At 35.6% G+C, this 17,099-nt stretch overlaps 1 protein-coding gene across 1 annotated transcript in view; it reads right to left on the reverse strand.

Annotated features, from left to right (window-relative positions):
• LOC136852679 (multiple PDZ domain protein-like) overlaps window positions 1-17,099 on the reverse strand; it is a 1,083,224-nt gene that overhangs the window by 423,429 nt on the left and 642,696 nt on the right. Inside the window, 2 exon segments of the mRNA XM_067127591.1 lie at window positions 5,536-5,627; window positions 16,641-16,911. Coding sequence (XP_066983692.1) covers window positions 5,536-5,627; window positions 16,641-16,911 — 363 coding nt within the window.

The following is a 17,099-nucleotide window of genomic DNA, read 5'->3' on the forward strand; positions in this document are numbered from 1 at the left end:
ATGTTCCAAATCTATGCTCCAGCGTCTGGAAGTAAGGGAAATTAAAGTATAATTAAGATGATATATTTTCTTGATCTAAACTTCTGGTTTAAGCAACACGAAATCTTAACAATAAGTCAATGGAGAGAAAAGTTTATTACTTGATACAAGAATGATACAGATTCTTGATACGAGTATCATACAGATGCTTGATACGAGTATAATACAGACTTCTTGATAGTATGATACGTGTTCTTTATACAAGTATGATACAGTTTCTCGATACAGTTTCTCGATACAGTATGAGACATGTTCTTCACACAAGTACGATACATGTTTTCGATAAAAGTATGATAAGTGTTCTAGATACAAGTATAACACGCGCTCTCGATACGGGCAGGATACGTGTTCTTAATACAGGAATGATGCGATTACAGACCGTGACAAATAAGTACGATACAACTACAGAACGTAACATACGCAAGTACGATACGATTACAGAACGTGAATACAAGTATAATACGATTACAGAACATGACGTCATAATGCCGGAAAAAATTACAACGGGACAGCGACCAGTATTGAAAAAAAACATTCAAAGAATCAAAATATTTAACATTTCGACTCAAAACCGCGACACAAATATTACAGATGGAATTTATTATAACTGTCTGTGAACCGACAACGAATGGCCACTACGCACGTCATTTCAAGCTCTCAATAATTCAAGGAGGTCATCTGAGGAAGCTTTCAGGTTTTCGTCAAGTATTTACAGACGCGTTGCGGGAAAAGACAAAAGCCATCGGCCCGGCGTTTGCTCAAGTTGAAAGGGGAAATAATACATATACGTATACATATTTATATACATGTGTATATATATGTATATATACACATGTATATACATATATATATATATACAAATATATATATATATGTATATATATACTGTATATATATACAAATATATATATGTAAATATATATGTATATATGTATATACACACACACTTGCATTCCCTGTCCCAAAAGACTATTGAGAACAAAGAGAAGCGAAATAAATTAAAATAAAAATTGACAAAGGGAGAGGCTGGAATATGCATTCCTGGAACCGGGAACGTGGGAGATATTTCCATTAGGAGATCCTACAACCGATATTTTTAGAGAGAGAGAGAGAGAGAGAGAGAGAGAGAGAGAGAGAGAGAGAGAGAGAGAGAGAGAGAGAGAGACGACCAACCAATTTTACAACACGGTCAGAGAGGCATCGCTTTCCAATCCAAGATTAGACAATCCGGGGTCACGTTTCACTCAAATATTGAAAGAATATAGATGATTCTAATCAAAGAGTCAAAGGCCCAGAGATAACAGGTCACATTCCAATCAAAGGCCCAAGACTGAAAGGTCACGTTCCAATCAAAGGCGATAGCATGACAGGTCTCATTGCAATCAAAGGTCGGACTCCAATCAGTGACTAGAGAGAGATCACGTACCAATCCAAGATCAGAAGAGATTATGGATTAAGTAAAGAACTGGATTCCATACAGAAGAGGTTGAATTCCAGTCAGAATCAAAGAACAGGTTGTCAGATTCCATACAGAACAAAAGTGGAAAGGTATAGGACTACATTCCATAACCTGTCGAATCTGATTCTAAGATAAATCACTGGAAGAATTTTGGAATCCAGCGGACAAAGGTACAAGACGGCCTGGAATGCAGGAAAGGAATGAAAGATGGAGGATTCCAGTCCCGGGAAGGAGAATGAAAGAGCATATTCCGTAATAGAGCTGAAGGTTATGTATATGGGTCAGAGGACATATTGGTCAAAGAACTGGAACCGAAAGAGCTGGGCTGCAAGAACAAATTCCAGGGAATAGCTTCCAGAGGGTATGGCTGTGAGTAACAATATATTCCAAGAAGAAATATGACATTGCTAAATTAAATTCCTTGGGAGTGAAAATTTAAAGAACTGGAAACGAGGTATGAGTGAAAGGGCATACAATCTGAAGAACTGGAAATGAGATCATTATGACAGAAAGGGCACAATGATGAACTGGAAACGAGATAATTATGAGTGAAACGACAAATTCCAGTTGAAGAACTGGAAATGAGATAATTATGAGTGAAAGGACACATTCCAGCTGAAGACCTGGAAACGAGATCATTATGAGTGAAAGGACAAATTCCAGTTGGAGACCTGGAACCGAGATAAGTGACTGAAAGGAAACATTTCAGCTGAAGACCTGGAACCAAGATAATTGAGTGAAACGAAAAATTCCAGTTGAAGACCTGAAACCGAGATAATTGTCTGAAAGGACAAATTCCAGTTGAAGACCTAGGACCGAGATAATTGACTGAAAGGACACATTCCAGTTGAAAAAATGCAACCGAGATAACTGAATGAAATGACATATTCCAGTTGAAGACCTGGAACCGAGATAACTGACTGAAAGGACACGTTCCAGTTGAAGACCTGGAACCAAGACAGCTGACTGAAAGGACAAATTCCAGTTGAAGGCCTGGAACCGAGATAATTGACCATAAGGACACATTCCAGTTGAAGGCCTGGAACCCAGATAATTGACTGAAGGAACAAATTCCAGTTCAAAACCTGGAACTGAGATAACTGACTGAAGGACAAATTCCAGTTGAAGATCTGGAACCGAGACAATTGAGTGAAAGGACACATTCCATTTGAAGAACTGGAACGGAGATGATTATGAAAGAACACACAATCTAAAGACCTGGAAATACATGGAAATACGAAGCACATTTCCAAGAGCAAATTCCAGGAAGAAAATAAACAAACAAACAAACTTGCCTCAACTCACACACCAAGCAAGAGACAACACAAACAGATCCACCACGACTCCTAACCTAAAACAACCTTCCAAAAATTAAAAAAAAACAACCGCCTGGTCCTCCTAATCCTGACAACCCTACGATCAGACGCCTCATTCCACCTGGAGAACCGAAAATGAATGGAGGCCTAATCTAGATTCTGCAGATGCTAATGACGCCGACGTCCCGCGGTGAGGTTGCCAAGAAGAGGAGGAGGAACACCAGCGAAAGGAACAGCAACAAAAGGAACGCCAGCAGAAGAGGAGGAACACCAGCGAAAGGAACAGCAACAAAAGGAACGCCAGCAGAAGGGGCACCAGCAGAAGAAGAGGAACACCAGCGAAAGGAACAGCAACAAAAAGAACACCGGAGCAGAAGGAGCCCTAGAGGAACAGCAGCAGAAGGGGCACCAACAAAAGGAACACCAGCTGGCAGGCAACAATCAGAAGGAACACCAGCAGAAGGACACCAGCAAAAGGGGCACCAGTAGAAAAAGCACCTGAGGAACACCAGCAGAAGGAACACCAAGAACACCACCACCACCACCACCAGGAGGAGGAACACCAGCTTCCAGACTACTTCACACAAACCCCCCCCACCCTCAAAAGCTCTGCCTCCGCCAAAGGCATCGCATATTGTTGAAAGTCACGAGACTTGGGCCTTCCTGACGTCTCTCTCAGGCCATCTGTATGTAAATAACCCATTATCATGGAGGGCGAGAGGCGTGAGTCTTCTGAAACTCTGAAGCTACAGCAGCAGCAGAAGTAAGAGAGAGAGAGAGAGAGAGAGAGAGAGAGAGAGAGAGAGAGAGAGAGAGAGACGTTGCTCTGTTGCACTACGCTCTCTCTCTCTCTCTCTCCCTTGATGAAATTCCTCTTTTACTTTTTTATAAAAGGAGAGAAAATCCACTTAACACGGCCATCTACTTCTGCGATAGACCATAAAATGCTAAACACGGTAAGGCTGAAAATCCCTCCCCCTTATCCCCCCGCCCCTCATCCTCCTCTTTCCCCACCCCAACCCCACCCCCTCCCAACATGGTATTTTTCCTCCAAGCATCTATATTGCGTTGGGTGAAAGCTTTAGTGAAATAATTTGAAAAAATTAATATAAAATAAAATACGTTAAAAAAATTAATATAAAATATTTTTAAAAAATGTTTGAGGTGCTAGTGAAAGTAAATTAAAAAAATTAATATAAAATATTTTTAAAAATTATTTGAGGTGCTAGTGAGAGAAAATTTGTCAAATATAATTGATAATAAAACTTTTAAAATATGCAATTTTCATATTATTATAAATATATATATATATATATATATATATATATATATATATATATATATATATATATATATATATATATATATATATATATATCTAAAGAGCAATATATATTCAACAGATGCTTGTTGCAAATACTTCTATTGACTCCCCACCTCACGTCAACCGCTTGCCTGGCCGTCAGCTTAATATATGCAAATGCATACCAACACTTGATGCTGGAATAACAAAGACCGAACTGTCATCTGATGCCTCCCCCTTCTCTCTCTCTCTCTCTCTCTCTCTCTCTCTCTCTCTCTCTCTCTCTCTCTCTCTCAGAATTTTCTGGTTTATTTACCTACAAATAGTTTTGTTTCCCCAACACTGCTAAAGACTGGTATTAATAGTGCTCTCTTCTCTCTCTCTCTCTCTCTCTCTCTCTCTCTCTCTCTCTCTCTCTCTCTCTCTCTCTCTCTCTCTCTAGGTTTTCACTTCTCTCATACCTTCATCGTCAGCCCCTTCGCCACCTCCTTATTTAAATACCACGTTGTGGTAATCCTTCTCTCTCTCTCTCTCTCTCTCTCTCTCTCTCTCTCTCTCTGCACCAATAAATATGAGAAAGTGGGGAAATAAACAATACGCCCTGATGAGATGTCATTCCCATTTTATCTGAAGGAACAGAAACCGGAAAAATATTCATGACAAAAATGTTTCCCCTCAATCAAGGCATTTGAAATTTGAAGATTTTCTTATTTATAATAATGTACGGTAATGAATGTGGATATATATAATACACACACATATGTATATATAATTCATATATTCGTATACATATATACATACATACAGGTATATACATATACGCAAATGTTACACATTATTACACTATAAAAAATATCATCAAATGCAAAAACTTATTATACAAAAAAACAGACATTATGGTGGGTAGCGTATATAAATAAACACAGTGTAATTATATAAATAATACAATGTATGTTGATAAACATGGATAAATTCTAAAAATAAACTAAATATAGACATTAGACGACACGTGAAAACGCACCTAAATATATATATATATATATATATATATATATATATATATATATATATATATATATATATATATATATATATATATATATATATATATATATATATATATACTAATGACCTTGAAAACACAAGCAGACAAGCGACCTTAAAACTAGGTCAAGGTCAATCATATCAGTATTATGTAACAATGATGCAATGGAAACTAACTAAGGGTTATTGGAACCCCAAAAATCAGCTGGAACCCAATAATAATAGGCACAAGTTGAACGCACCTGTGACCTTGATACCTAGGTCAAGGTTAATCATATTGATATTAACTGACAAATTGGCTACTAACACTAACTATTATGTTAATAATAATAATAATAATAATAATAATAACAACGACACACTGCGCCACTCACCTGCACAATCTGATCATTCACTTGTATCTGTCCGTTCCTGTCGGCAGCACTTCCGGCGTTGATGGATTTCACGAAGATGCCGGAGAGTTCCTCTGCAGGGTGTCGGAGAAAGAAAAAAGAGAGAAAGGGAGTGAGAAAGTGAGTGAAAGAAAATTTGAATACATTAGGTTCAGTGATATGGAAGATTTCGTGGGTTGTTTTATATGGAGGTTTTATAAGTATATATATATATATATATATATATATATATATATATATATATATATATATATATATATAATTAATATTAGTTTTAAGGCACCTTCTCTAGAGATTTGGGAGAAAATTGTATAGTGTTAATATCACTCTTGAAAAGGAATGTATGTGTATGTGTGCATATATATATATATATATATGTAATATATATATATATATATATATATATATATATATATATATATATATATATATATATATATCACCTAAGTTATCAAAAATAAAGATACAAAATAAAATAAACAAAATAATTTCCTACAAAATTAATACATTACACACAAGATTTAAAAAAAAGCCTATCAAATAAAAGAATATAATAAAAATAAAATAATATCCCCTGATAAGTAACAAAACAAACTCCTTCTTCAAACCAATTCCCCTACAATAAATAAAATAAATAAAAATACATAAATAAATAAATAAATTACCAATAAACCTTACTTTATACTCTGCTGGAAAAAAATGTATAAAAAAGACTGGAAAAAACTTTTCCAGAAAAGTCCCGAAAAATCCCAGAAAATCCTTTCCGTCCCTTTAGGATAAAGTGAAGTATCCTACACCGGCTTAATGACGTTACGGCTAGGATATAAAGGAAGGATATAAAAGTATTAAGGATTATATATCTATATATATATATATATATATATTTATATATAAATATATATATATATATTTATTTATATATATATATATATATATATATATATATATATATATATATATATATATATATATATATATATATATATATATATATATATATATATATATAGACAAGAAGACAAGGAATGCTTCCTCCTCCTCCTCCTCTCTCTCTCTCTCTCTCTCTCTCTCTCTCTCTCTCTCTCTCTTCTGAAGAAGTCAAAATATAAGCCTTTGATGAAAGATCGCTGGAACAAAAGACGGCCAATCACAGAGGAGGAAGAGGGGGTCGTGGGAGAGGAGGAGGAGGAGGAGGAGGAGGAGGAGGAGGAGGAGGAGGAGGAGGAGGAGGAGGAGGAGGAGGAGGAGGAGGAGGAGGAGGAGGAGGAGGAGGAGGAGGAGAGAGGGGGTAGGAGGAAGAAGCGGCAGGAGATGGGTAGGTAAAGTAGAAGACATCATTCCCTGAAAACACCATTACACAATTTACTTTCATTTTTGCTCTAATTCTCTCATTATTCCTGAGTTCTTCTCGACCTACCTCATATCCTAAACCCGGAAAACAAACACACACAAACAATCAACCCACACAAACGAAAAAAACGGACGAAAAACGCCCCAATCAATGAGCGAAACAACAGCTAAAACACGTACCAAATTTTTTTCCAGGTTTGTTATAAAAAAAAATATCCTATCCGAAACCACCAGGTCATATTTAATCATCTCTTTATTAGAGTCTGAAGTCTCTCAAAAACATTATCATATATCTGTACTGAACATATAGAATTTAGGCCAAAGGCCAATCACTGGGACCTATGAGGTCATTCAACGCTGAAACGGAAATTGACAGTTATAAGGTCTGAAAGGCGTAATAGGAGGAAAATCTCAAAGCGGTTGCACTTTGAATCAATTGTTAGGAGAGGGTCGAGGAAAGTAAGATGGAAGGAAGAGAATATGAAAGGAGGTACGGTAAAAGGAGCGAAAGGGGTTGCTGCAAAGAACCGTAAGTAATGCCTACAGTGCACCGCATGAGGTCCACTGACGAAACTAACTCCCCTTGAATTCTGAATTAACTAACAAATAAATTCAATAAGAATTAGGTATGAAATTACTTCGGTTTAAAAAATAATTAATTATTACCCCAATTTAAACCACAACCAATCCTCCAATCAAAATGAGTTGTTTAATCAACAACGTGAATCGATTAGCTGATCTTCAAACTAATCCTTCGAATGTGGCACCTCTTCACAATTAGATTAGATTAGCGTTGAATGGAGAATCACTTCAATTTCGTACGAATTAAATGCAAATCACTAATCACTTTCAGCCTGAATTAACCTTCGTAATCTCTGCCATGTGATTGGCTAATCGGTCGTTATTCGAAAACCAATCATTACGCACACTCTCACCTAAATTAACCCACTTAATCTCTGCCGTGTGACTGGCTAATCGGCTGTTATTCGCAAACTAATCATTACTTTCTCTCTTTCTCTAGCCTAAATGAATCTCTAATCATTACTCTCTTTCTCTAGCCTAAATTAACCCACGTAATCTCTGCCGTGTGATTGGCTAATCGGTCGTAATTCAACAACCAATTATTACTCTCTCTCTCAAGCCTAAATTAACCCATGTAACCTATGCCGTGTGAGTGGCCAATCGGTCGTAATTCAACAACCAATCACTACTCTCTCTCTCTCAAGCCTAGATTAACCCACGTAACCTATGCCGTATGATTGGCTAATCGGTCGTGATTCAATAACCAATCATTACTCTCTCTCTCTCTCTCACTCTGAAACGTCAAAACCTAAATTTTTTAGAAGGCTTCAGAACCGCTCTGGTCTATAATAATAATAAAGAGAGAGAGAGAGAGAGAGAGAGAGAGAGAGAGAGAGAGAGAGAGAGAGAGAGAGAGAGAGAGAGAGAGAGGGAATTCAACTCACCACTAATGTGATGGTCTTTGAAATTCAAATAAAAAAAAAATTGGCAAAAAAATTGAAATTTGGACGTAAGCTGTCAAAAGATTTTTTCTTACATATAATTTTTTTTTTTATTTTCAGCCAAAAGCTCGCTTGTTAAATCTTCCACGGGAATTCTCTGGTCAGAGAGAGAGAGAGAGAGAGAGAGAGAGAGAGAGAGAGAGAGAGAGAGAGAGAGAGAGAGACAGAACTTATCGTTATTGGGTTCATTACGGTAAATTCCTTCGTCATTTTTATATATTTTTTTTTTATTTTTTTCCGGTCACCTCGCTACCTCTTTGCGCGTTCTCACAAAAATTTGGAATGGAGGGATATTTTGGACTAATATAACACGTTTCTGGGCCTCTCTCTCTCTCATTACACACACGCACTTATATAAACATATATATATATAATATATATATATATATATATATATATATATATATATATATATATATATATATATATATATATATATATATGTATATACAGTATATATGTGTTTGTGTAGATACAACTTTCTCTCTTATATGGAAAACTGTATTTAATTTAGGTATATGTCACTGAATCACAGAATAATTTCCTGACATACACGAACTCCCGTCAGATAGGAAATTAACTCTAGAACATACAATACACATGCATATATGAGTGTATGACTTATATGAGAGTATGTATACAGGGTATGGATGCATTAAAGAGACGCGCAAAATTATGGAGAATATTTTATCGTAATAATTCAAAGCAAGTTATTTATACACGATAAAAAAATTCACGAACATTATCGAGGTTCCCCTTGAAAAACAAAGCTACACTTATACCACGGAATTAAAATATATATAAATAAATTTCTGACTCACATCAGGATCGAACCCAGGCCTTTCAATTGCAAGACGAGAACGCTGCCGCCAACCAAGCCACACAAGTCATAAAAGAAGTTGGAACCTGAGTACCACTGTAGCCTAAGGCTTTACCTGGCCTGGCTAACTACCGTGTATCCCTGCGTGTGGCTTAGTTGGCAGCGGTCTCGTCTTTCGATTATAAGACCTGGGTTCGATCCTGATGTGAGTCAGAAATTTATTTCTGCTCCACACGTGACTGTGTGTTGATTATGTCTATAAATATGTATACACAAAACTAAGTATTCGCTATATTAAAGGCAACTCTCTCTCTCTCTCTCTCTAACTACTTTACCCCCCTCAGTCTCTCTTCGAGAAACATTACTACTACTCTCGAGGTCTCTTGTCTTTCTCTGAGAACCACCACTAATTTTACTCATGCTGTGTGAGGTCCCACTGGGCTGGTATCTCTCTCTCTCTCTCTCTCTCTCTCTCTCTCTCTCTCTCTCTCTCTCTCTCTCTCTCTCTCTACTTACTCATGCCTTGAGAGCACATGCATCATAACCTGTCGAGAGAGAGAGAGAGAGAGAGAGAGAGAGAGAGAGAGAGAGAGAGAGAGAGAGAGAGAGAGATTCTCAGTCTCTCTCTCTCTCTGAGCCTAATCCTCTGAATCTCTATTTACTCATGCCTTGAGAACACATGCATCATAGTCTCACGAGAGAGAGAGAGAGAGAGAGAGAGAGAGAGAGAGAGAGAGAGAGAGAGAGAGAGAGAGAGAGAGGCATGCTTAAGCCTCCAGCCCTATTTACCGGGCGCTATCCGTCTCAGAAGATGCAATGCTAAGTAGTTTAATGGTCTATATTAGTTCCACGTTTATGCCTGTCTCTCACTCGGCTCGCTACTTGATGGATATAGGAAGGAGGCTTTTTCTCTAAAATCAGAGTTTGTGTGTGTGTTTGTGTGTGTTTGTTCTCTGATGTCCTGTTTTCGTGTGTTTGTGCGTGTATGCGTTTTTATACACTGGTAAGACTAGTTCTGGGTGGAAGAGGAAGCCGATAATATTAGGAAATATATAAAAGTTTGGTGGTAATTGTGTTTACAAATTCTGGTAAGTGTGAATAGTAGTAATATATATATATATATATATATATATATATATATATATATATATATATAATATATTATCATCATACACAATTGTTCTGTGCATTAGTAGAATTACTAAAGGACCTCATTCAAACTGGATGGTATCTAATGGAGTATTCGTTCAGGAAAAGTTACAAGCTTTCTTGATAATGTGGACTGTTTGTCCAAGAAAGCTTGTAACTTCTGAATAAATACTCCGTTAGATACCATCCTGTTTGAATGAGGTCCTTTTTAGTAATATATATATATATATATATATATATATATATATATATATATATATATATATATATATATACATATATATATTTATAATCTAGCCTAATCTACCCTACACTATACAAACACGTGAAACTCCCACCCCACGCCCCCATTACACCCCATACACCAACGAACGAAATCAGCTAAGTTACCCAAACCCATTAACTGATGACGGACCCCATTAGGTAATGACAATGACAAAGCCATTCCATTAAATGAAGCGTAATGCGTTATTATTATCATCAAAACATCCCCATCCACGCCTTCTGCCGTTCTGAAAACCTTTCGCTGCAGCATCTAGTAATTACATTCTGAGAGATTTCAAACGCGAAGCAATTACATTTAACGGCGAGTAATTCTTCACAAAAGCGTATCGTAAATGCTCGCGGGTTTCATGGAGGTTAATTTGACGCCTAATTTATATAATGTTCGGTTCTTAATTAACATAATGTTGGTGATAAATGTTTGGGCAGAGGGGAGGGTAGGGGAGAGGGAGAGGGAGGGGTGACAGCAGGTGTCACTGTTGATGTTTTGGGGAACCGTTCGTTTTGTATAATTCTTCGTTTTGACGTCGACAAAATATTTTTGTTTTTCCAACTGTTTTTGTAAATGTTATCAGCAAAAACATCATTTATTTGAAATATTATAAATCATTACCTTTTAAATTTATGAATATTCTCCATATCTTGAATATCTTTCAGTCAAAACATAAAATAATATAATTAAATGTTTTAGTTTTCCAAATGTTTTTGTAAATTTTATCAGTAAAAGCATAATTTACTTGAAATATTATAAATCATTATCCTTTAAATTCACGAATATTCTCCATATTTTGAATATATCTCAGTCAAAAGATATTATTCGTGTGGTAACTCTACAAGAGACTTATATATTTAAACCAACCACAGTCACGTGGCTTACAAATAAAAAAAAAAAACTATTTCTAAATTTTTCAAAGACGAACATAAAAAAAAAACACTACAGGGAAACAAAGACAAACAAGAGGTTATTTGTTTGTTGTTGGTACGCAGGCAAAAAATAAACAAACAAATAAATAAATAAACATAAGTGTCAAAAAAATCGAACTGATATTTTGGACTGAACTGCAGACCTGTGGTTGAAAAAAAAATAATAAACGATACAAAAATTCATTCCCGTGTTCAACTAAATTCCTAAGTGGCAGGACCAAGTAGCATCAAGTAGCATTCAACCAAAACAGAACCTCAGGCAAACTAATACAAGAGTCCCTAGAACCTAGCAAAAGAGTCCCTAGTAGCAAATAAAAAAATATACGAAGCCTAAAACTAACTCCTATATTAAATAGCATTCAAGAAAACAAAGAGAACCTCAGGCCTGTGTGACTGACACCTAAAAAGTAGCAAAGGAGCAGCACTTAGTAGCAAATAAAAAGAGAATGAAGCCTAAACTAATTCCTAGATTAAGTAGTATGACCCATCATCCTCTAAATCTGAAATTTGATTTAAAAAAGAAAAAGTAACAAAGTAGCAGCCCCTAGTAGCAAAAAAGAGGCCTAACAGCCAGCCCCTAGTAGCAAATAAAAAATAAATAGGCCTAAGAGCCAGCCCTAGTAGCAAATAAAAAAGAATTAGGCCTACCAGCAAGCCCCTGGTAGCAAATAAAAAAGACAAGCCTAAACTAATTCCTAGACTAAGTAGCATCAGCCAGCAACCTCTAAATCTGCTATTTGATTAAAAAAACAAATATCAGCCAGCCCCTAGTAGCAAATAAAAAAGAATGGCGCTTAAAGTAATTTCTGGATAAAGTAGCATGACTAGTATCCTCTAAATATGCTACTTGATGAAAAAAAAGATGGAAAACAGCACCTAGTAGCAAATAAAAAAAGATGAATGAATCCTAACATCCTCTAAATCTATTTGGTGAAAAAAGTAGCAATCAGCCCCTAATAGAAAATTAAAAGACAAGCCTAAACCAATTCTTGGACTAAGTAGCATCACCCAGCATCCTCTAAACCTGCTATTTGATGTAAAAATAAAAAAAAACAAGCCCCTAGTAGCAAAGAAAAGAGAATTAGGCCTAACAGCCAGGCCCTAGTAGCAAATAACAAAAAAGAATTAGGCCTACCAGCAAACCCCTAGTAGCAAATGAAAAAAAAACAAGCCTAAACTAATTCCCAGACTAAGTAGCATCCTCTAAATCTGCTATTTGATGAAAAATAATATCATGGAAGATGTGTTCACCTCTCTCTACAACGCAGCCTCCAGTCACAATATCTAGAGTGGATTGGTACGGGGAGTCTGGGCCAGGTAATACAACAGTTCGGCTGAGGCTGCTAGTACCTAAAAAATGATGGTGAGGGATAGTGAAATATGGTGCTGTGATGGTGAAAGAGCTACAAGCTAAAAAGTAACGGACTGTTAGCAGTGAAGATGACAGTGGGTTGTGTTATGAATGAGCTACAACCTGATAAAGATGGGATTGTTAGCAGTGTTGATGGTGACGATAGTGAGGAATATAGTGAAGTCAGATGTGATGGGCGAACTATGGGAGGAGGAATAGTGAAATGATGGTGCTGTGATAGTGAAAGTGCTACAACCTAAAAAGTAAGGAGCCGTTAATGGTGGTGATGACAGAAATTAATGATGGTGAGGGATAGTGAAATATGGCGTTCTATGGTGAAATGGCTAGAACCTGTCAAGTAAAGGACTGTCAGTGGGGCTGTGATTGTGAAAGAGTTACTGCCTCATAAAGATGTGGCTGTTTAGCAGTCATGATGGTGATAATAGTGAGGAATACAGTGATGTGAGGGGGAATAGTGATGAAATGCTGTGATTGTGAAAGAACAGTGATGATGTGAGGAATGTAAACCCTAATATGGAAGGGACTTGTTAATGATGGTGATGACAATGAGGTATAGTGATGTGATGCTTATCAATGATAGTGAAGATGACTATGAGAAGTATAGTGATGATATAGAGTTATGCTTATGATGACCCTGTAACATAACATGGGAATTATTAAAACTAGAATGATGGTGAGGTATATGGTGACCAGGATTGTGATGTGATGAAGCTTCCAACCAGGTGAATTATTAATGATGATGATGAATATTGTGAGATGTGATGATGAAAACTATATTAAAATGGTGACGTGGCGTCACTAATGGTGAGGGGGATTTTTAATGATGAAGGTTGATAGTGACTGACAGAATAATCCGAGGTCCTATAGTGTCTTGATTAATGATGACAGATAAGAAAGTAGTGATGAGAAATAAATGGTTATGTTCATACCCCTAAAATAGAGGATTGTGGTAATGATTGTGATGAGTATAGTGATCCCCTAAACGTAAAAAAGATCAAGGGATATGTGTGTACAGTGAACTCAAAGTTCTACATCTACAATGAAGAATTAACAAAGATAGTGAGGTAATGGTGAGGAAAAACTGGTGTACTATGAACTTAAGACTAAACACTATCAAACACTATCAAATAACAATACAGTCAACAAGAAAGATCAGAATAGTGAAGGTGGATAATATAGTGACCTAAAGACGAAGATGTGCAAAGCTTATTCTAGGGAGAGATTGTGACAATAAACAGTATAAAGAGATTGTGGTAACAAACAGTGAATAAGTTGAAAAAGATTATATAAAATCATGCATACAATCATTACAGCTGAAAATATTAGCCAAAAGTACACATTTACAAATGTATCAATACTTGTGTAATTAAAATGAGTACAAATACTTGTGTACTTAAAAAGGGTACTTATATAAGATTACTTGTGCTACAGGATTGTGTACACTACTGAAAAAGCCTATTTTTTTGGCTACAATTTTGTTTAAGAAAATTTATTCTCTGACTGCAAATATTATAAATCATAAATCTAAGCTCATATATATATATATATATATATATATATATATATATATATATATATATATATATATAATATAAATGATACCCTCAGTGTAAAAGATGTATTAAATAAATTACAGTCGATTTATGTAAATATAAAAACAAAAAAATACTCTGTAGACAAGTTTACTGCAACAAATCTTATTCCCCAGTAAACTAAAATCAATTTATTTTAAACTCATGTATAAAATATTTAATATTCCTTATGTAAAAAATATTTACAAATATAAAATTGCAGTCGATTTATGTAAACACAAACATAGAATATTATCCTGTACAGAAGTTTATTGCAACAAATCTTATTCCCCAATAAACTCACAATAAACTCACAAACTAAAATCTACAATTTATTCTAAGCTTGTATATAAAAAAACTTAATATTCTTTGTATAAAAAGAATATTATAGTCGATTTATGTAAACACAAAAATTATCCTGCACAGAAGTTTATTGCAACAAATCTAATTCCCCAATAAACTCACAAAATAAAACCTACAGTTTATTCCCAACAAATTGTATATCTGTATCTCGGTTTTAACCTGATACTTCATTATTTACCAAAGGTGACAGGAGGTTAGGCTTAAGAGCAGAGGTGTTAAATCTCTCTCTCTCTCTCTCTCTCTCTCTCTCTCTCTCTCTCTCTCTCTCTCTCTCTCTCTCTCGCGATTGTCAAGAGATGAAAAATAAAAGGGTTCACTGAAAGCTCTGTCTTTCAATACCCAGAAAAGATTGATGATGAGGCTTGCTGTAAACTCTCTCTCTCTTTCTCTCTCTCTCTCTCTCTCTCTCTCTCTCTCTCTCTCTCGTCAAATAAATAAATATTTACATATGTCTATAACCAGCCATTGCTATTAATAATAGTAATCCTTTGCCTGGTGATATAGTGTGGGAAGACTTTTGCGTTCATTGTAACTTTGTCATCGACAGAAATTGTGTAAAAATATGATGAAATAAAATATTATTCAGCGAGATTAAAAATAATAAAAACAAAAGACTACCAGGCGAGTATAATAAAAAGGTAAATAAATATAAACTGTTAAAAATATGAATAAATAATAGATTATTCTGCGAGATTAAAAAAATAATAAAAACAAGACTTCCAGGAGTATAAAATAAAAGATGGAGTACTTGGGATGTCAGCCATTTCTCAAAAGATATAAAAAACTAAAAAATAATAAACTAAAAGATTATTCTGCGAGTTTAAAAATAAAATAAAAACAAAAAGACTTTCTGGAGTATATAATAAAAGATGGAGTACTTGGAATACCAGCCATTTTTATCAAATAACAAAAGAATTACATCAAATACTAGAAACCACGACCCACACATAAGAGTTGTCCAGCGTACGAAGCCTGTCTTTCTAAAACTTTTAATGTCTAGTGTACCGTGTATCTTGTTTCTTTCTATGATATCCTATGTATTATGTATCTTATCTATGTAATACTAAATGTATCACATATCTTGTCTCTATAGTACCATATGTATCACATATCTTGCCTCTATAATATCCTATGTATCAAGTATTTTATCCCTATAATGTCTAAAGTATTATGTATCTTATCTCTATAATATCCTATGTATCACGTATCTTATCTCTATAATATCTAAAGTATCACGTATCTTGCCTCTATAATACCCTATGTATCACGTATCTCTATAATAACCTATGTGTTACGTATCTTATCTCTATATGTATCACATCTCTATGCATAATGCATCCTATCTCTATATGTATCATATCTCTAGGTATCATGTACCATATCTCTATGTATCATGCGCACCCTATCTCTATATGCATCATATCTCTAGATATCATGTATTATAGCTAAATGTATCATGTCTCTATGTATCATATTTATCTTATCTCTATACGTATCATTATATGTATCCCATCACCTCTCACATCTCTATGTATCGTAAGTATCTTATCTCTATAAGCATCACTTAAGGCATCCTTGTATGTATCACTATGTACCATTATATGTATCACTATGTATCCCCTCATCTCTCTACGTATCATGTATCACATCTCTATGTATCATAAGTACCTTAATCTCTATATGTATCACTAAACGTATGTATCATTTATATGTATCCCCATGTATCCGCTCACCTCTCTCGCAGACGTATCCGGCGATGGTGATCCCGAGCCCCTGGTGGTCCTTGGTGACTTCCAACTCGATGGTCTCCATTTCGGGCAGGTCTTCCTCGCTGAAGGAGGAGGAGGTCCCGGGGGCGCCTCCCCCTTGGGCAACGCCTCCCCCTGCGGCGGAGGGGACGACGATCGAGGTGTCCTCGAGGCCGTAGACGAGGCCGCTGCTGCCTCCTCCACCTCCTCCTCCTCCTCCTCCTCCCCCGCCGCCTCCACCGACCTGTTGCTGGGTCTGGAGAGAGAGAGAGAGAGATTAATTGATTGAGTGTTGTCTTTAATTTTTATTGTTTTATTTATTAAATTTTTACTTTTTTAGTTTTTTTGCATTAAATATATAACAAAGATTAAAAATTAATCTTAAAATTACATTTTTAAAAAATGACATCTAAAAAAACTTACTGAATAAAACAAACATCATCA

Source organism: Macrobrachium rosenbergii, chromosome 26, assembly GCF_040412425.1.
Source record: "Macrobrachium rosenbergii isolate ZJJX-2024 chromosome 26, ASM4041242v1, whole genome shotgun sequence".
Taxonomy (NCBI): Eukaryota; Metazoa; Arthropoda; class Malacostraca; order Decapoda; family Palaemonidae; genus Macrobrachium; species Macrobrachium rosenbergii.